Genomic DNA, 21,597 nt, shown 5'->3' with positions numbered 1-21,597 from the left:
GAGAGAGAGAATCTACAAGCTCGTGACACATTTAAGCGTGTAGAGAGGCTTTATCCACCATTTGTTGCACAGTCAAAGTTGATATATGGCTAAAGTGGTTATGTTTGAACTGTCCACCCTGTTATACAGCCTGTAATACAGAACCAGGGGCGCCGCTGACCATTTGGTTGCCCTATATGCATGATATGCGTATAGGGCATGCGTATGTTTCGCCAGGCATTTGACTTTAATTTGTACTAATGTTGATGCTAAATAACAATTAAACTCACTGCTATAGAGCGTCGCAGTCCCTCCCCCTTTCAGAACGACGAGTGGCCCAAGAAATTATCCGTGGCGTAAACGTCTTTAAATAAATACTTTCTGAAAAGTCTATGAGGAAAATGAACAGGGATTTCTTTTCCGGGTCTCTCAAGGGGGCGGGACTGCGACGCTCTATAGACCGGGCGGGGAAGAGGGGCTGTTTCAGTGCTTCAGCTCTGAGCAGATCCACATGGGCACGCCATGCACCCCGAGGACACAGACGCACGCACGCGGTCGCCTGGCACTGGTTATTAAGCGACCGAGGTGCGGAGAAGATTTTTATTATGAGGCTTGGCGCATTTTGTTCTCCCCCCCCCCCCCCCCCTTGGCGTGTTGCCCTACAGTACGTCTTGTGCCGTATTCCCAGCGCGCGGAGGCCTGTACAGAACACACATGCTGGCTTTGGTTTCCTCTGGAACAATGATGGAGCTGTTTACTGTCTCCTCTGAAACAATGATGCAGCTGTTGTGTTTACTGTCGAGTAAACAAACAGCTGACCAAAGCGTCCCCTGGCTAGCCTAGCACCACAATGGCAGTCTTCCATTAGTGTCAATTGACCGAGGTGGGCTGCTGATCAATCGCATCCGTTTAACATCTGTTTATGTTAATGCGCTCACATGCGCTTGTGTGTGTGTGTGTGTGTGTGTGTGTGTGTGTGTGTGTGTGTGTGTGTGTGTGTGTGTGTGTGTGTGTGTGTGTGTGTGTGTGTGTGTGTGTGTGTGTGTGTGTGTGTGTGTGTGGCTGCGCGCACAAGACCGCTCTCAAAGAGCACTTACGGGTGGCTGCAATTCGAAAATGTAAAAACGTCACCCCCCCTCCCTCTATTTTTCTATACTGTTCACATATTCCTTTTTTCTAACTGTGCATTTGATGATTTTTATTTGTATTTTGCACAGAATTGTACGTTTGTACTGATTTGTTGTGATGAATTGAAAATGGAGGACACTGATGTAAACAAGTCTTAGTGCTTTTTTCTGGTTTTATCCTCTAGGCAGCGTTTGTGTTGTACCTCTACAAGTGGTCACTGTAAAGTCGTCCTGATCATATAGGAAGGCATGTCGGAACATAATCACTATACAGCTGCAGCAGATTTATATTCTTTTCACGTTTGTGGCGCATGCACGCGCAGAGCTCGTGTGCATTATGTATTTCACCATGTTTTCTGTGCCATGTTTCACATGCAGATCAGATGGCATCATCCATAAAGCCATAAAGCCTGCATGGGCTTTTTATACAGGCTGAGTGACTCGGGGCCCCGCAGGGAAGAGCGCCTTGTTTTGTCCAATAATTGCCAGCCATACTCAGGCATGCGCTGTGTCTGACGCACAAAGTATATCGCGTCATAATTGGCAAAACGAAAAGCTGTTGAGAGACCTGCATCTTTGCGAAATATGGATGTTTGGGTCCTGTGTAAAAGGTTGTGTATCCATGCCAACTATAAACCCAGTGAATCTCTCACACATTGCATGCGTCAGTGCCGTTATTAAGCAAACAATTATGGTATAAAAGCCTGCTCTTCTCTTCTCGCTTCCTCTCTTTCTCTCTTTCTCTCTCTGACACAAACACACACACACACACACGCACCACACACACACGCACCACACACACACACACAATGTATATACTGTACACAGACACACACGTTATGGCCAGACGGCTCTTGAACGTGTGAGCGCATTAATATAAACAGATGTGAAACGGATGCGATTGATCAGCAGCCCACCTCGGTCAATTGACACTAATGGAAGACTGCCATTGTGGTGCTAGGCTAGCCAGGGGACGCTTTGGTCAGCTGTTTGTCAGTAAATACAACAGCTGCATCATTGTTCCAGAGGAGCCAGGCCTGCACGCCGGGCATACGGCACAAGACGTAGGGCGACAAGCCGATCCTCATAATAACAACACACACACACACACACACACACACACACACACGCACATCATTTGCTCAGAATGTTATTGAAAGCATAGCCCCTTGAGATGCAGCATCTCATTTTTGAGGGGGTCCCACACACACACACACACACACACACACACACAACAAATCACCCCCTACCTTGAGGCAAGGTTACTGCGTGTCAGGCTAATGGTTGCACTTAATTATCAGGAACCAACACCAGCAAGAGGCCCTGTAGGGCGAGAAGCGATCCCGCCCTACAGGGCGAGGTCACGCTGAACAACAGGTCTGGGAATGCCCATATATGGAACTTTTTTCTTTCTATTTTCTTTTTAATTGACGTTTTCGGGCCGGGTAGGGTGTAAGATGTGAGATAATTTGTAAGGCCAGACAGGGCCTCGGGCCAGCCCAGTTAGGGCCCCGGGCCAGCCCAGTTAGGGCCCCGGGCCAGCCCAGTTACGGCCCCGGGCCAGCCCAGTTAGGGCCCCGGGCCAGCCCAGTTAGGGCCCCGGGCCAGCCCAGTTAGGGCCCAGGTAAATGGCCGGGCCTTAATTTTTGGGCCTGTTGAGAATCTTCATATATTAAGACTATATGTGCCGATAAAACAATTTGGCCAATATCGATATCCGATATAATGAATTGCCATTATGGTAACGATAACCGATATAACCGATGTCAATATGATCTCATTCTGTGTTTAACATATATAATTATTTTTGGGCATTCTGAAAAAAGGCTGAATTTGAAAAAAGCAATGCCTCTTTATTCCAAAACTAGGGATGCACCGTTATTGAAATGTTGGCTCATATCCAGCTTGAATGTACTGTATAGTATTTTTTTGTAAATGTTCCAACTATTGACTCTTTTGAAAGCTTCCCCAGAAAACACTGATATAATTTGCAGCCTTCATCATCACAAAAGGCTTTTTCAGGCTTTTTTTTAATTTATTTTTCAACATAATTATAATAAAATTAAATATCTGCTAAATCCGAATTAATATTTTACCGATACCGATTACTGATTAATTGGTTTAAGGCCAATATCGGCCAATACCGATACTGATTAATCTATTATATGAAGTGTGACGGACTGACGGCCATATATGGACTGACTGACAGGTTTTGCAGGTTTTCATAGTAATCTACAAGGGTTCTCAACATGTGGGTCTCGACCCCTCGGGGGGTCGCTAAATTATTTTGGGGGGGGTCCCCAAATTATATTCATAAAATATAATATTATTATTTATTTATTTATTTTTGCAACTGAATGGCTGGAAAATGCAAGAGTTTACATTACACAGTTTGTATTGGGGTGGGGAGGGGGCGGGGCGTGCGTCACGACGATACATGGCCAAAGCAGTGCGTGTGTGCGTGCGTGGGAGAGCAGGCAGCGATCACACAGTGGGTGTGTGTGTGTGTGTGGGGGGGGGGGGGGGAGGGAAGCAGGCAGTGATCCGCACAGTTCAGACTGACGCCGCTAAATTGACGTCCCGTTGGGCGCACGTTTCCAAGCCGTTTAGCATTTAGCGCTGCATGGCATCCAACACACTACGCTGCTCCCCTTAGTGTTGGTAGCTGCTTTCTCTCTCTCTCTCTCTCTCTCTCTCTTGCTCTCTTTGTCTCTCGCTCTCTCTGTCTCGCTCTAATTTTCCCTGTCTCTTTCTTTCTTCCTTGCTTTTTCTTCTTGCTTGATTGATGAGCAAGGAACCAACACAGAGGGAATACAAAACGTCTCCCAGGAGAAATGTCTGTCTCTCTCTTAGTCCATGGGCCAGACCAGAAGGGAGGGACATTTTTGGTGGCAAAATCTCTTTGCTACCAAAGAGGTGGCAAAGAGAGGGGGGGGGGGGGGGGGGGGGCATTTGGGCACCAGCACAAATGGCCGTGCTGGAACTTATGGCCTGCAAGTGTGTACAGACCTGCAAGCTTTCATATTGCTCCTGCCTTGCCAAAAAAATGTATTGCACAGAAATGTGCAAGCTACAATTTAGGCAGACGCTCTTAATCCAGAGCGATTTACATTAAGCAAGAACAAAAAAAGCTACAAACCTGAAGTGAAAATGATTGATTATGTGATGATAATGATGAAGATGATGAATACTGAAGACTTGATATTGACATGACAGTGATGATTATGATGATGTTCATTGGTTAAAGTGAGTGAAAGACAGTTGACATGTTTTATTAAAAAAAACTGTTGGGCGATTTTTCATTCTGTGAATCTATATAGTCGGTGTCTTTGAAGGCTGATAATGCCAATCATGTTGAAATATTATCTAGGGATATAGACCTTAAAAAAAAACATGATAGCATTTGCCACCTTGAATGTCCCTCACTAGTGAAAATTCTGATCTGGGCCCATGGTCTATCTCTCTCTCTCTCTCTCTATCTCTCTGTCTCGCTCTCTCTATCTCTCTGTCTCTCTCTGTCTCTCTCTCTCTCTCTCTCTCTCTCTCTCTCTCTCTCTCTCTCTCTCTCTCTGACAGTGCTGTCATGACAACGATTTCAGAACATTGTCGGTGAACACCACAAAGTTATTAATAATAATGGTGATAATCACACTTTTACACACACACACACACACACACACACACACACACACACTCTCTCTCTCTCTCTCTCTCTCTCTCTCTCTCTCTCTCTCTCTCTCTATATCTCTCTCTCTCACTCTGCAATATATGTGTGAGTCTATACAGAAAGCCAGCGTTCCTTCCTCCATAATCGTGCGATGGTGTGTGCTACTGACAGCATTCATTATGGTAATCAATGGTCAGTGCAGTAATCCTGTGGAAAAAAATCACTTTGGAGCTTATAGTGGTATAACCGCACCCTAACATTGGTGTCCTTTCCTCTTGATGTGTTCAGAGCGGGGATTTGGAATATGCCGGGCTGACATCCTCGTTGCAAAAGCACTGCATAATAGAGAGAGAGAGAGAGAGAGACAGACAGAGAGAGAGAGAGAGAGACACACACACAGAGAGAGAGAGATGCAGAGGATTTCCACTGTGTTCTAATGGAGCCCAACATGACTGTCTTTCAATCGACTCCAGGAAGAAGTTGGCACAGCGACATTATTTCCAGGATATTAGTGAAGTATACAGTGAAGAAAATGCTGACTATTAGTTGGGTGCATATTTTACAATAGTTTTGGATTTTTTCATTATAGTTTAGTTTTAGTTATTTTTAGTAATTTTCTTTCTATTTCAGTTAGTTTTAGTTAGTTTTTAGAGCGGGTTTGCTAGTTACATTTTTGCGACAACGCTTATAGTTTTAGTTTAGTTTTTATTAGTTTTAGTGTTAGTTTTAACAAGTATAGGCTATTTATATGTAAATGAGATGAAGAAAGTCAACACTCGGATCCCCACACACAGTGACATCGCTCCATACGCACATGCACACAGACACAATATTCTGTACACTGCAGTGTTCTTTCCTTAAGCAATTGATTAATGTGCTCGTCTGACCATATTTGCACTCCGTAAAATATGCCCTCTCCATCCCTTAACTGTGTTTACTCCTCATGCGCCTCACGTTTCATTTCCTTCATTTGATGTGAATTGCATTAATTCACCTGCAATGAATCAAAGTCAGGTGCGCTTTTGAAGCGAAGCGAAACCCCTGTTTTTTGGCAAACTATAGAATGTGATTGTTTGATCTGCATCAGAGTTCAAATGAGCCTTCACACCTGCCAAACGAAGCGCACTTTCCGGCAATACGCAGCAGGATTCATTTTAATCGCATTATTGCATGCAAAACCACCTCAGTCAAATGTAGCAGTATGTATGGAACTATGGATTCAAGGTCTTTTTGATTCAAAAAGGTAGAAGCCATCCATCATCATGTCTTCTTTGGAGGAATGCTGCACGGTGAAAACATGCTCCCAATGAATCGCGCATTGAGACCTTGTATAGATCTTCTTTATTCGCTAATTATTTTAGAGCATTTGATGTGGTCAGACTATAGCAATATGTTCTGAAGTGTCTTCCATACAAATCTGCAATAGTCTCGGTGGGATATATCTCATGTGAAAGCAAAGGTTGAAGCCTCGATCTGTGTGGGAACGCGGTGGGATGCAGCGATGCAGTGATGGTATCCTAACGGGCTCAGGGAGGGGTTGATGGAGACTGAGTGACTTTTAGATGACAGGCCGCCATGGGAGATGTTAATCAACACGAGACCTCACTACGGGCCATAAGAGGAGGAGGAGAGGGAAGGGGAGGAGAGGGAAGGGGAGGAGGAGGTCTGACAGGAGGGAGGAAGAGCCAGGAGAAATGAAGAGGGGGGGGGGGGGGGGGGGGAGCGAGAGGGAGGGGGGTATAGTGAGAGGAAGAGTGAGCGATATGTGTGGGAGATAGAGGTAGAGAGAGGGAAGGTGGATGAAAGGGATAATCATAGAGAGAGAGAGGGGGGGAGAGAGAGAGGGAGTGAGCTGAGATTTATGGAAAGAGAGAGAGAGGGCGATGGGGAGCTTACTGTTAGATGGCGTGGGAGAAATAGAGAAGTATGAAGGAGTTTGGTGAAGTCTAAATGAAAAGGATGAAACGTGCGCGCCGCACACACACACACACACACGCGCGTGCACCGTGCACACACACAGAGAGGGAGATAATGAAAGCATGAACTATAGCTAAAGAATGATCGGGGAGGAGCGGAGGGGAGGGGAGGGGAGTGGAGTGGAGAGATTGTGAGAGGGAGATCAAACACCACGCTGAGGTAGTAGAGCCAGAGAGAGTGATGGGGAGAATGAGAGGAGGAAGAAGAGCAGCCATGATGAGATATGGTTTCTCTCCGTATACCACCAGATTGATGGCTCTGCGGTTCAGAGAGAGAGAGAGAGAGAGAGAGATCATCATGCAGAGGGAGAGAGACCTTTGACCTTTAAAAGCACCATCATTATAAAACACTGCAATACAAAAGTCATGTCACAGTTTCAGTTATCTTATGCACTACTCATTGTGTTAAAAAAAATGGAAGAGAAAAAAAAAAAGGCATAATTCTCTGTCCTGCACCCACACACACAGCACGTCTCCCTGAGACCGGAAAAGGCTAAAAGCTTCTAAATTGTCCACTTGTTTGTGGTAGGCAAACTCCACCCTAAGGTGCTCTGCCACCAGTCCTTCCAGCACCTGTGCTGGCCGGGTCTATGTTCCCACTTCCCTCTGTTTTGTTCTTCCTCGTCAGCCAGATAGCCATCTTTGCTGTGCCAGAAATAAAAATGTATCGTGGTGTGTACAGGTTTTTTCCCGGAGAGAATATTTGGGACCAAACGCAAACAGTCCACAAACAGACCCTCAACCTTGAACACTGAATGAAAAGATGTGCCACTGTTTCTGTCTGCAAACAAAAAAGACAATTCTGCTGTATAGGATCCAGGTGTGCCTTGTGTCTGTTCGTAGCTATAGCAAGTGTTGGGCAGTAACAAGTTACTAGTAATATGTTACTGTAATATCATTACTTTTCCCAGTAGCGAGTATTATAACAAATTACTCTTACAAAATAGTAATATTATTACTATTTACTCCACCAAAACACGCTGCATTACAAATGAGCGTTTGTTTTTGTTCATTCGTTCAGTTATGCACTCATAGTAGCAAGTCGTTGCATGGCATGCAAAAATAGAACAGATCTACAAGCTATCAAAGGGGAAAAAACAGACATGCGTTGTAGCTTGTAGATCATTTTTTTTAAACCTGCGCATGGCGTATACTGTAGCGTATGCGATCTACCGTCGCACTTGCTCCAGGTTTCACTTCCAAACGACGACGCAAGAGAGACAGAAAGATCAGAGAGCGTTTTGGCCGCATTGTCTTGACTCTTGGCCAAACAACTCGGCCCACCTCGATGCCCTCATTCCTGCCAAGGAGCGTATAGGTGTGACCCCTTTACCAAGGTGTAATAGGCCACCTTCTTCCCTAGTGCCTTTAACAAAGGTGTAATAGGCCACCCTCTTCCCTAGTGCCTTGAATACTCAAAGTTGTGGGGTTGTGAACGAGAGAAAACCATCCACATCACCACAGATAGAGAGAGAGAGAGAGGGAGAGAGAGAGATAGCACTAGCCCAGGGCAGATGAGAAGGAAGGATGGAGTGATATGAGACTGACTGATACTGTAGGAGGAGAGGATGAAGGGATTGAGAAAACTAGCGGGAAGATGGCGAGGGGACAAAGGGGGAGGGTGTGTGTGTGTGTGTGTGTGTGTGGGTGTGTGTGTGTGTGTGTGTGTGTGTGTGTGTGCGTGTAGCGAGAGGAAGAGGGGGAAAAGCCAGCATAAAAGAAGAAGAGAGAGCAATGGAGAATGATGATAATGAACCACCGACCCGAGCCCCCGAACACATGGACATGTAACAGAACAAGAAGACGGGGGGTCTTATCTTAGAACTGCATAGAGTGCTCTTTAAAACAGCTGGTGTGACAGTGAGAGCATCTCTGTCCGTTCTGCATGTTTGTCTCTAATAGGATCTGCGGGACTCCGCTTCCATTATACAGTCAAATGTACAAGGGGAAACTGTACACACACACACACACAGAACCCACATCTGTGCGCATCAGAAACGAGTGGAAGAAGAACAGTTCAACAGTGCTGTTGTTGTGTGTGTCAAAAGGGATTATGTCTAGAACAAACAAAAAGTGTCGGGTGTGCTAAGCCGATTACAGTAGATTGAGCCTGGGCTCCGAGAGAGCTCACATCAAGCTCAACATCGCTGTCTCCACTCTCTCACCCAACATAAGGGTTGGATGAGAGTCACACCAGCTGTTTTAAAGAGCACATGCCAGTGCTCAGTCTGGAGAAAAGGTCCTCATTTAGGCATTTAGGCAATTGTGAAGTCCAGCAAATTAACAGTTTGGTTTGGCATTTTCTTCCCATCCATATCCGTTTTAGAATAATTGAATAGCTTAAAGAGGTAGATCACCGCCAATAGGTTAGAGTTAACGATCCATTGTTCACACCCCTTACCTGACTGCCTGACATACTTCACAAACTTTGAGAGCCTTTTACTCAGATTCTTGGTTTAACAGCATTCAAATAAACACATCTCATTCAAATATTCTCTGACATCATTTGAAAAGCTTACATCCTGTACTTTCATAATCAGCAAGAAGCAGAAAAAAGACCAAAGCCCCCTTGTGCCCTAAAGCACTGTAACTGGTCACATAAGTGTACAAAACACTTAGTAAACTTGGGCCTAGGGTGGGAGCTACAGTATAGACTAGGATGTGTTTTTGGACGCAGCACAGGTGCCCAGAATGGACGTGATCTCTCATGGAATAGAAAGGCATTACATCTTATATCGTACAATAGAATCAACACAATACATACAGTACAGGAACACATTATATCCAAGCAGGAATTCATCCTTTTTTTCTGACGGCCATGCAGCGACTGATTTATTCATAAAGACAAATGAGAAATCTGATCTGATCAGCACTTTAATACAATAACTTGATTCAAATGTTTGTCAATGATGAACTGTGGCAGCGAATGACATGGTAGAACGACTGGGATCCAATTATAGGGCAATCCGACTGGGATCGGAGTGTGTTGAGGGATTTGGCACAGATAGCACACTTGCAGCCATCGTCTCCTCAGCCGTGAATTATTCCACACATCCATCCAACAGCCACCGAGTTTGTTTGAAGTTTCCAGTCCGTGTTTGACACGTTGAGCTCTGTGTGTGTGTGTGTGTGTGTGTGTGTGTGTGTGTGCGTGTGACGTTGAGCTCTTTCCGCAGAGAAGTGGCTCACAGTGACAGCTCAGCGTGCTTTAGTGCCACTTCAGCTTACTGCATTTCCATTTGTTTATGCTTTTACTTCTACTCCACTAATACATCTCAACAGTCAAATACTCTACTACAATAATTAGATGTAGTTATGTATGTAGTTAACTTTGTAGATTTGTGTTATTTTTGCATTTTGCATTATTTCACCCGCGGTTTAACCAATATTAACTAATAATATATATTCTTTCTTAGGTCCAGTTAGAGTTTACTTTACACCTGTGTACTGCCTAGTTACTGTTTACCTGCCTGTCTAATCTTGTGTTTCGTCAGTGTTTCCACTTTCCACCTGTGTCCTGTAAGCAGCCTATCCCAGTGTTGATTATAAGTTGTGTTATTATTATCCATATCATGTCTATATATACACGCCCCTGTTTTGTTCAGGTCCTTTGTCAGATCGTTGTTGTAAGTCACCAGTGTTCGGTTCATAGTGTAATTCCAAGTATTTGATGTTCCTAATATTCCCCTTGTGTCACTTCCTCGTGTTTGGTCCTGGTTCTTTGTGAGTTTTGCTAATAAACTCTGTTGCATTTGAGCTCCTCTCCCTCCGCCTGTCTGTCTGCATTTGGGTCGTAAATATCCTGCCTCGCACACGTGATACTTGGTATGAAACTTAAGTAGAATACACGCAGTAGACTGAGCCGGTTTTCACTGGATCCCGTTAATTAGAGCATAAATAAACCCATCCCTTAAGATTTGTTCACACAGCCGGCAAATTCACAACACAACATGTTGAAATTAGTCTGAGCCGACGAGGAAGAACTTTATTTCTAACTTTAAAAGATCCACCGTTAAATAACGCACCACACACACAGTGACCTCTCAAGCCAATGAGGAAAGAGCTCGTTAGCGAGAGGAATGTGTGTGTTCACGTCAACTTGACTCTTGACACACGAGGCAGGGAGAGGCTTGCCGGGGATGGATTAACACATTTAGACCGATTATAAAATGTAATTAAAGTTTTCTGAAAAACCTATGTTTCTATATCAGTGGTGCTCAACCTTTTTCATGTCAAGGACCCCCAGAATGATCTGGCTGCGGACCTCCATCTGAAAATATGTTGTTCCAGGGACCCCCCCAGGAGCAAAGATTTGAGTTCAAAACTTTCACTCTGAAATAATATATATTCAAAGATTTGGGCCACATTTTCACGATTTTTGAAAAATAGCAGCTCTACAAGCTTGTAAGTGCGGCATTCGGTGTCCTATATGAGCTTGAAGATCTGCTATTTGTCCATAGCTAAAGCATAACATAATGCTTAAAACACCAAAAGGGGTTCCTGCCCAGAATGGGATAACGAGAGAGTATGGCATGGAATGATACGGAGAGAATGGAAAGCCTGGATCCGGGAACCAATAATATCTGCTGCTTCTCACTATCTACTGCATGTATCTTTAGCCCATTCTTGTCGGGAACCCCTTTTGGTGTTAGCATTATGTTATGCTTTTGCTATTGAAAAATAGCAGATCTACAAGCTCATAGCGCGCCACGAGCTTGTAGGTCTGCTATATTTTTGAACGACTGACATAGAAACATAGCTTTTTCAGAAAACTGTCAGGATGTGTAGAAGACATTTTTAGAATCTGATCTCAGGTCAGAACGGGTTAGGGACGTGTATATATATATCCATCTGTCTGGCTGCCTGTCTGTATGCATTTCTCTGAATCTCTCGAGCTATCATTCTCTCACATTCCGCTCTATCTGCACGCACGCTTGTTTCCAGATTGGAAGCCTGGCTGGCGTCTGGGGCCCAGCATAGAGGATAAGAGGGAAATAAACAGCATTTATAAACAGAAAGTGGAAAGCAGAGCGCTCCCTAGAGAGAGAGGGAGAGAGAGAGAGAGAGAGAGAGAGATAGGGGGGGGCCGGGGGGGAGAGATCTGCTTATTTTCTTTCGCACCACGGGCGTCTTATCACAGACAGTGATGATGGAGTGATGGAGTAATGGGCAGTGGCGCGTGTGTGTGTGTGTGTGTGTGTGTGTGTGTGTGTGTGTGTGTGTGTGTGTGCGCGCGCGTGTGCGTGCGCGTCAGGGCTCTGCGTAACTCGCAGATGGATTGACATTATAATGGGATGTAATGAGCACCAAACAGATGCGTCATGCGTTGCATTCCAATGTTAATGTCAATATGATAGAACTCCAGTGATCTTGTAGGCTTGTTTACTCACTCGCTGATCCGCTCTTGTTCCTGTGTAGTCATTCCTACCTGTTGTTTGCTGTCATGTACTGTAATTCATTGTGTATTCTCCGCTGACCTTGTTCCGTCTTCCATTCCGTTTGCGTTTTTCAGATCCCGATGCTGTCACGACGAGGGCCGCGAGGCTACACTCTGCGGCGCCGCGGCTATGGACTGTGGTAAACCTCGAAGATAAGGGGTCCCTCAGTGATGCTTCGTTTCAACGCCAGACCGCAGAGTGGGCTTTCCTTATCTAACATTTAATGCCAAGCGCGCTGGGATGGCAGCCTAAAGCTGCTCGCCCGCCATGCACAACTAGGACGTCCCATGGAGGCCACGAGGCCCCCGTCTCCACACTTCCGATGCTTCCGCCGTCGTCGCTGACGCCCGACGCGAGGAGGAACTATAGCTGAGAGATGCCTTCCAAGGTCTGTAATGGATATCGTAGAAGAACGCCAGGTGGATATTGTAGAATGCCAGATAGATTGCCCACTATACATTTTATTCCGTATTGGCCAATCTCATTCCATGCTAGTCAGCCACTTTTCACACCACCAATGTGCCCATTCTAACTCAACTACAGCTGTCAGTCACTCACTCCATGGTCCCTCCATTCCATCCATGTTCATTGGGAAAGAATATATATATATTTTCACACATTTTCACGATTTTTCAAAAATAGCAGATCGACAAGCAACACTGGTTGCCAAGCCTGCATATTTCCAGCCTAACGTGGATTCATTCACAGTTGCTTGCCTGGTTTGGTTTTTGGAGGCTGCTTAGCTTATTTCTGTCACGACAGTTGCCACCACTGGCAACAACCCATAACATCCCATCGTCTGCACGGCATGGCTAGTCGAGCAGTTCTGATTGGCTGCCTGATTGGCTGCTGTGAAAAAAGGTAGTCGACGAACATTTTTCGTCTTAGTTTTAGTCAACGAAAACAACTCTGCTTCACCCTGAATAGACGTCGGTATTTTCCCGTCGCAGGTGTCGTGTCTGTACCTGCTGACGGTGGTCTGCTGGGCCAGCGCTCTGTGGTACCTGAGCGGCTCCTCGCGGAACAACAACTCCTCGTCGTCCTACACCACGGGTCAGCTGACCATCCCCGTGCGCAAGGACAAGTCCGGCAAGAACTCCACCTTCGGCTCCAACGTCCGCACGCGCTCGCTCAACCCGCACGACTTCGCCTACCTGGTCAACGAGGAGAAGAAGTGCGAGGCAGAGCCGCCGTTCCTCGTCATCCTCATCAGCACCACGCACAAGGTGCGCCTTTCTTGCGACGAGACGCAGTCGTAGACTTTATGACGCACTGAATGACTGTATTTTTTTTACCCTTTGTTTGCTTTGTTTGCTCTGTTTCAGTAGTAGTAGTAGTATTGTTCTTTGATGCATCTTGTCTTTCCTTTTGCCTTGTTTCTACTGTATACTACAGTATATCTTTGAGTGGTGCAACCACTCCTACAACCAGAAATGTCCGTGCCTATCTATGTGCCTATGTGGCCATGAGCACGAGTATATGACTATAGGGTACCAGTAGGGGGCGCCAGAAACAGAGAGGTATAGTGCTGCAATGTTGCCTGCTAATATGAGAGAGAGAGAGAGAAGCTGTGCCGCTGATTTTGTGCAGCTGATTTCCCGCAGGATAATAAAGGTGTCTATAATGTATCTAGGAGTTCGACGCGCGCCAGGCCATCCGCGAGACGTGGGGCGACGAGAGCGCGCTGGCCGACGTGCGCGTGGTCACGCTGTTCCTGCTGGGCCGCCACGCGGACGCCGTGCTCAACGAGATGGTGGCGCAGGAGAGCCAGATCTTCAGGGACATCGTGGTGGAGGACTTTGTGGACTCGTACCACAACCTCACCCTGAAGACCATGATGGGCATGCGCTGGGTGGCAACCTTCTGCCCAAGGTTATACCATAGTTTGGCATTTTTCATTAGTTAGTCAGTTTAAGTTATAGTTTTGACTTGTTTTTTCCCCCCCAAATCCAGTCAGTTTTAGTTTTTAGAGCGGTTTTGCTAGTTTTTATTTCGTTTTTAGTGTTAGTTTTAGTTATTTCTGCCATTTTCAATCGGGGCGGGATTGAAAAGGATCTGAAAAGGATCTGTAACTGAATATATTATATTGAGTTACAGATCTACGGGAATTTCGCTTAGTTTTGTATACACACAATATACAGTTTCAGTTAGTTTTCATTTAGCTCAGTTAACGAAAATGTTCATTTAATTTCAGTTCCTTCGTCAGTTTCCGTTAACTCTTAACGACGTTGCGTTCTGCCCCCGCAGGGCCCGCTACGTGCTCAAGACGGACAGCGACATCTTCGTCAACATGGAGAACCTGGTCTACAACCTCCTGAAGCCTGCCACCAAGCCGCGGCGCCGCTACTTCACGGGCTACGTCATCAACGGCGGGCCCATCCGGGACATGCGCAGCAAGTGGTACATGCCCCGCGACCTGTATCCAGAGAGCAAGTACCCACCCTTCTGCTCGGGCACGGGCTACGTGTTCTCGGCCGACGTGGCGGAGCTGGTCTACGCCACCTCGCTGCACACGCGCCTCCTCCACCTGGAGGACGTGTACGTGGGCGTGTGCCTCCGCAAGCTGGGCATCCACCCCTTCCAGAACAGCGGCTTCAACCACTGGAAGATGGCCTACAGCCTGTGCCGCTACCGCAGGGTGGTCACGGTGCACCAGATCTCCCCCGAGGAGATGCACCGCATCTGGAACGACATGACCAGCAAGAAGCACCTCAAGTGTTAGCGCTCAGCGGAAAGGGTGCTGTATACGTTGGTTAGACGTGCTAGCAGTCCGACAGGCATTAGTCCGACAACACCGTGGCATGTTAACCCATTCTGACCTGAGATCAGATTCTAAAGATGTCTTCTACATCCCGACAGTTTTCCGAAAAAGCTATGTTTCTATGTCAGTGGTTCTTCGATTTTTCAAAAATAGCAGACCTACAAGCTCGTAGCGCGCCATGAGCTTGTAGATCCACAATCACTTATTTATTCAATAAAGAGCGCTCCCGGAAAAGGCACAACACCGAGGTACAGTATCATGGCATCTCTGCATTACAAGTTTTCACCCTCTCTTATACACTTTGAGAGGTTAATAAATAAACACAAATCTGGTTGAAAATGAACACAACACTCATGTAACACATGGCCTTAAATGGCTGTTCTTCAGGATTGCAATAAATAACTGCTGGTGACAGGTGAAACAGTTCTGTTACATCAGCAGTTGTCCTCCCAGAGGAGGGCTAGTAGTATGTCAGCAAATTCTCTTAACCCATTCTGACCTGAGATCAGATTCATACGAGGTTTCCACTGGACACACACTGGTCTGATGAACCCATTCTGACCTGAGATCAGATTCTAAAAATGTCAGTCGTTCTTCGAATTTTTCAAAAATAGCAGACCTACAAGCTCGTATCGCGCCACTCGGTGGCGCGATATGAGCTTGTAGATCTGCTATTTTTCAATAGCTAAAGCATAACATGATGCCAACACCAAAATGGGTGCCCGGTCAGAATGGGTTAACCCATTTTGACCTGAGATCAGATTCTACAAATGTCTACATCCTGACAGTTTTCTGAAAAAGCTATGTTTCTATGTTCTATGTTCTTCGATTTAAAAAAAATAGCAGAGCTACAAGCTCGTAGCGCGCCACTCGGTGGCGCACTATGAGCTTGTAGATCTGCTATTTTTCAATAGCTAAATCACAACATAATGCTAACAGCAAAAGGGGTTCCCACCCAAAATGGGTTAAAGCAGCTCTTACATTGATAGAAATGTCATCCAGCTATTACAATGTGTGGCAGGTTACAACTAACCCGTGGCTCACGACATGCGTGGCAGGTTAAAACTAACCCGTGGCTTCCTGTTAGGGGTGGGACGATATGGGTACCTCACGATACGATATATATCGCGATATTAGGCCCTCGATTAACGATAATATCACGATATTTGATATATTTGCGATATATCGATATATTGTATGAAATTTCATCAACGATATATCACGATATCTGCAACTGCAAAATATGTGTAACTGAAAATAAACGCCATTTTCGATATTGATGTTTTAATAATCAATATTGATTATTTATCCCGGGAGGATGTATCGATATCGCAATTCCTGTGAGGTTATAGGTTTAGGGTTAGATTTAGTGTTGGAATGTCATACTAATGCCTGTCAGACTGTTTGTATGTCGGACCAAACACATGCACCCTTAGCGGCTGGCCAGACTATGATCGGTATGGTTAAGTGGAAGCGGCGGTTCTGCCTCGGTTTCACGCTGGCTCTGGCCTTGGCATAATATTCTACAGCCTCCAGTACGGATGAACCACTATCGATGGAACCCCCTTTTACCCAGACGTTGATTGCTGACAGATCAGTCTCATTTTGTGCCATGCAGGCCCGAAAACAATGGCAATATATTTACTGTCTAAACAAAGTGTTTTGTAAGAAGTCATGCGGTGAGAGAAGTGAGAGGACAGTATCCTCATCGGGAGTATATATTGTTTCATGCATTCTGAAGCTGAACGCAGAACGCAGCTCAGTGAAGTATTTCATGCGGTCTCTTTTCGAAATCACTCATTCGTAACAAGAAAAAAGTAAATGCCATCGGTTAAGATTTACAGTAGGCACAGCCGAGTAAAATATGAACCCCGACATACAGTACATCCTTGATCTGCCTTCTGGATTGATGAGTATAAATTATGAATGTTATTTCACAATATCTGTATTGTGCATCTGTTGGCTGCCTGGCACCGATGTATAGATGTTGTCACCAGTCGTGGAAAAAGTATGTTTTACTTGAGTAGAAGTATCAACGCTGCAATATAGAAGTAATCTGTTTAAGTAAAAGTCCAGAACTTAAAAAGTACAAAAGTATTGGCATCAAAATGTACTTAAAGTACCAAAAGTATACTCATTATGCAGAATGTCTCATTTCAAGTTTTAAAATGTATGAACATCTTTAGAAGATAGCAGATCTACACAAACACAATGCGTCACTTCGCAACGCCTTAAGTACAGTACTTCATTCAATAGTTATTTTCCACCACTGGTTGTCACTCGCTGTAAGGACTGTGAGGACCAACATGTTGATGTTCTGCTCCTACAAATCAGTGGTTCTCAACCTGTGGGTCTGGATCCCCAGGGGGTCCCCCACATGACACTGAAGTAGAGATCTTTATTTAAACAGGAGACCCGCAAATTCCCCGGGGTGGGTCCAAACCGACCCGGAGCCGGTTCCGGTTCCAGTTCCAACTACAAGAAGTGACTTCCGGGTAGGTTCGGAGCGGCTCCCGTCTATGTGTCGGTGCTCGGGTAATCACGAATAACCCGAGTGGACCCGGCGATTGGCTGTCACAGCTGTCCCTGCTCCCCCCCCCCCCGCCCCTTTTTTTTCCTCCTCCGGCCAGCGGCCTGCGTGCCTTGCGTCATGTGACTTTAGTAAGGAAGTAGTGGCGCTATACAAACAACAAAGGTTAGAAGTCGGGGCAGATATATATATATATATATATATATATATATATATATATATATATATATATATGTTCAAATTTGGTAAAACAATCGAGTTGTCATAGCGTGTTGAACTTGATATGTTCTGCAAAGCACAATGGAAACTCCAAGCCGAATATAATGATAAGCAATAAAAAAAAATATGGTCTGATCTTCTGTGACATAAATTAACGGTGTATTTACATTAGCAGTGGCTAAGAAGAAAGATTACACACACACACACATCTAAAGAAAACGTGGATTTATTTTTTATTTACAAACTGCAATGATTGACTGGTCTACTCTGGGATTATACATTCACACGTTAATGACCAGCTGTGCTGTCAGAAGCACCAACGAGCGGGCTACGTTTAGGTAAGAAAGAAGTCTCATGGAATTCGGACCTTTCAGGCTTTGTATGGGTATACAGTCCTCATATTTATTATAACAGCCGTTCAGCTCCGTTTACGACATCTCTCTGTGCTTTTCGGTTCGGAGCAGCAGGTTCATTCGGTTCTGGGTACATTTGTTGCGGGTCAATTTGGGTTTGGGTTGGTCAAATTGGACCTGTGAAGACCTCTACGCTGAAGTGATATAAATGCACCTGAAAAGGTTGAGAAGCACTGCTTTAGGAAAGCTCCTGAAACGAGGCAGAGCAGAACCAGATGAATATATTGCTTTCCAAATCTGACATATTTTCTTACAACAGATCTATACAGATCTTTGTATTGTACATATAATTCAGATGCAGCGCTCGCCTTGACATCCTCCACACACACACACACACACACCATCGTGAAGATATCCCACGCTTGCATTCCTCGGTGAATGTAACTTTTTGTTCACATGTAAATGTCCCGTTATTTGTCTCTAGCCATGCAATGGACACACAGGCTACATACATACAGAGGATTCTATTTTATATTACTTGAACGTGGGGGAGGGAGGGGTGGTGGTGGGGGGGGGGTGCCGAGACAACCTGCATTCGGTAAAGTGCATCCCGGGGGAAACATATTTGAGTGCTTTCGACATTTGTTTTTTGAGTGCTTATTTTTCTTCTTTTTGATGACTTGCGATTAAAAAAAAAAAAAAAGTTGATTTTATACTATGCATATTTGTATTTATTGAATTAAAAAAAAAGATCAAGTTTTATTTGTCGGCTCACACAATGAATGTATTCACTACTGTTGTACCTTGCTATGCCACCATGACCCCAAGGGGAATGGAAGAGGCGGTGTTTGTGTTGTGAGAAGGATTCATTCATTCATGCATTAATTCATTCATTCATTCATTCATTCAGGCTGCTGCGATCTGTTTGAGGAAAGTCCTCCACGTGTGTGTGACAGTTCAGCACCATGGCCAAGGCATGTCAGCACCATGGACAGTTCAACACCATGGCCAAGGCATGTCAGCACCATGGACAGTTCAACACCATGGCCAAGGCATGTCAGCACCATGGACAGTTCAGCACCATGGCCACGGCATGTCAGCACCATGGACAGTTCAGCACCATGGACAGTTCATCACCATGGCCAAGATATGTCTGCACCATGGACAGCGCCAGGTATCTCCCCCAGAATACAGAGACGTCAGAACCAGATAGCACACAGCTAAATGAGGTAATCACTGGATATGATCTGACGGTTCTCTCTGTGACCAATTTACCTCCCCCATGAAAGGGGTGTGTGCGTGTGTGTGTGTCTGGGGGGTGGGGGGGGCATGTAAAGGTCTTCAAGTAAATATACGTAGTGTATATATATATATATATATATATATTATATATGATACGGGTGAATATTTCACACCAAACTATTCATATACTGCCGTACATACTGTACAGTCTTTGCCTTGCTTTATTGGCGCGTGATATTTACGCTCTGTGTTGAATTAAGTACTCACGGTGACACAAACAAGCGAACGGTAGATATGCAACGTACAGCGTGCGTGTGTGCTTGTCTACGTGCGTGCCTACGTTCGTGCATGTATGCGTGTATACATTCGTTCCGGGCATCATCCCAGTAAGCGGCCACAGTCCTCTGGGACTTGTGCCAAGAAAATGAAAAATGTCTTCTGTTCTCCACTTGGCGAAGATAAACACAAGATGTGGGAAGCACTTTCACCCGTTTCCCAGTGCCTCGCCGTGCCATTTCATTGTCAAACTGTCTGGGAGGAAATAGCCCATTCTGACCTGAGATCAGATTCTAAAAATGTCTTCTACATCCTGACAGTTTTCATTCTGACCTGAGATCAGATTCTAAAAATGTCTTCTATGTCAGCCGCTCTTCGATTTTTCAAAAATAGCAGATCTACAAGCTCATAGCGCGCCACCGAGTGTCGCGCTATGAGCTTGTAGATCTGCTATTTTTCAATAACTAAAGCATAACATAATGCTAACACCAAAATGGGTTCCCGCGCAAAATGGGATAAATAAATACAAATCTGATGTTTAGTTCCCCAAAGACCTCTCAACCTCAGATACAAGATTTTGATCAATTTTAGGAACCTGTTTTTGAGCGCGTAGGCCATAAATGGGATTGTTTTATTCCCACATTCCCATGTAATGTGTGTTTGTTTTATTTGCTGTGTTGTTTTATTGGAAAGGGAGTAAGCGAAGAAGCCCCTTCACACAGCCAGCGTACATTATCAGTTAATGAGTTTGACGTCGCTCGGAAATTGACATTATCCACAGTCGTTTGGAGCACAGATGCGCTCGGCCAGCCAGCGCGACAACACAACAGTGGGATCATTGTTATTCATAGCTTCTTATCGCCACTCGCTGTACACCGACTGCATCCCAAACTGATCAACCCCTACAGTGCAACGCAATTTGACACAATGCACGGACTAATGGAAAGCTGGCTCTGTAATTGGCTAAATAACTCTGTGCGAAAATGGGGTGGGGGGAGCTCGGGGAAAATGAAACGCGAGCGATTATGCCGTGGCTTGTGGTAAATGAGCCTTATAACGAGCAGGGCGGAGCGGACGACTGCGAGCGTTTGGAGATGTGGGAGGCACTCGCCCATTAAGAGCTGGAACGCACTGTTCATTTTGTTGACTAAGACTAAAATAATGATGGTTTTTCAGAAGACTAAATAGGAATGGTGTGTTTTTCAAATTCAAAAGACTAATTAAGACTAAATCTTTTCTGGCAAAATTAATATTACATTTAGACTAAGACTAAGGTTTTTAAGAAGACTAAATGGTGTGTTATTCAACAGACTAATTCAAAATATTCTGAAAGAATGAACACTGCTGGAACACATCTGTGTCAGATTTGAACCACTTTTAACCAGTATTTTAATCTTTAGCTATTGAAAAATAGCAGATATGCAAGCTTGTAGCTATGAGCTTGTAGATCTGCTTTTCTTAAATCGTGAAAACGTATCCATAGTATCAGTATGCTTTCACAGCAAATGTTTTAACTCAAATATTTGCTTCTGGGGGGGGGGGGGGGGGGGTCCTTGGAACGACATTTTCAGATGGGGGTCGGCGGCCAATTACATATCATTCTGGGGGTCATTTTACTTTTTTTATTGTATGTATTGTATTGTATGTTTACTTTTTCCATTGCCCCCCCCCCCCCCACAGTGAGTGCATCCATCCACTATAAAATGTACTACCTACAGTATTCCATACGCTCAAAAGGGAATGGTATTTGCATTTGGAAGAGGTAGTGTTTGTATTGTGAAAAGGAACCTAGAGCTCATTGAGAAAGCAGTGATCTGCTTGAAGCATGCAGGTCCTTATCCCATTGTGGGCGGGCTGGCACCCCTTTTGTTGTTAGCATTGCGTTATGCTTTAGCTATTGAAAAATAGCAGATCTACAATCTCATAGCGCGCCACCGAGTGTCGCGCTATGAGCTTGTAGGTCTGCTATTTTTTGAAAACTGTCAGGATGTAGAAGACATTTATATAATCTGGTCTCAGGTCAGAATGG

The 21,597-nt window shown here is 44.9% G+C and overlaps 2 protein-coding genes across 2 annotated transcripts in view; both read left to right on the top strand.

The window, feature by feature from the left end:
- The first annotated feature begins 12,485 nt into the window (after positions 1-12,485).
- LOC308311595 (beta-1,3-galactosyltransferase 1-like) lies at positions 12,486-15,428 on the top strand. The gene is made up of 4 exons (XM_080758346.1): positions 12,486-12,575; positions 13,138-13,413; positions 13,821-14,059; positions 14,435-15,428. Exons 1-4 carry the CDS (start codon positions 12,564-12,566, stop codon positions 14,907-14,909), a joined length of 1,002 nt encoding a protein of 333 aa, XP_080614472.1. The 5' UTR covers positions 12,486-12,563; the 3' UTR covers positions 14,910-15,428.
- Positions 15,429-19,173: 3,745 nt separating this feature from the next.
- LOC308311892 (general transcription factor 3C polypeptide 3-like) overlaps positions 19,174-21,597 on the top strand; it is a 66,780-nt gene continuing 64,356 nt past the window's right edge. Inside the window, exon 1 of the mRNA XM_080758679.1 lies at positions 19,174-19,279. The gene's annotated coding sequence lies outside the window, so the exon portion shown is untranslated. The remainder of the gene's footprint in view (positions 19,280-21,597) is intronic.

The sequence above is a fragment of the Protomyctophum bolini genome (assembly GCF_963924005.1).
Source record: "Protomyctophum bolini genome assembly, chromosome: 24".
In the NCBI taxonomy this organism is placed as follows: Eukaryota; Metazoa; Chordata; class Actinopteri; order Myctophiformes; family Myctophidae; genus Protomyctophum; species Protomyctophum bolini.
The sequence above is the reverse complement of the archived record's forward strand: the minus strand, read 5'-3'. Positions and strand labels throughout refer to the sequence as shown.

Coding starts and splice junctions, on each gene's coding strand:
- LOC308311595 (XM_080758346.1), top strand. Junction 13,414..13,820: donor TCATCAGCACCACGCACAAG/GTGCGCCTTTCT, acceptor TAATGTATCTAG/GAGTTCGACGCGCGCCAGGC. Junction 14,060..14,434: donor GTGGCAACCTTCTGCCCAAG/GTTATACCATAG, acceptor CTGCCCCCGCAG/GGCCCGCTACGTGCTCAAGA.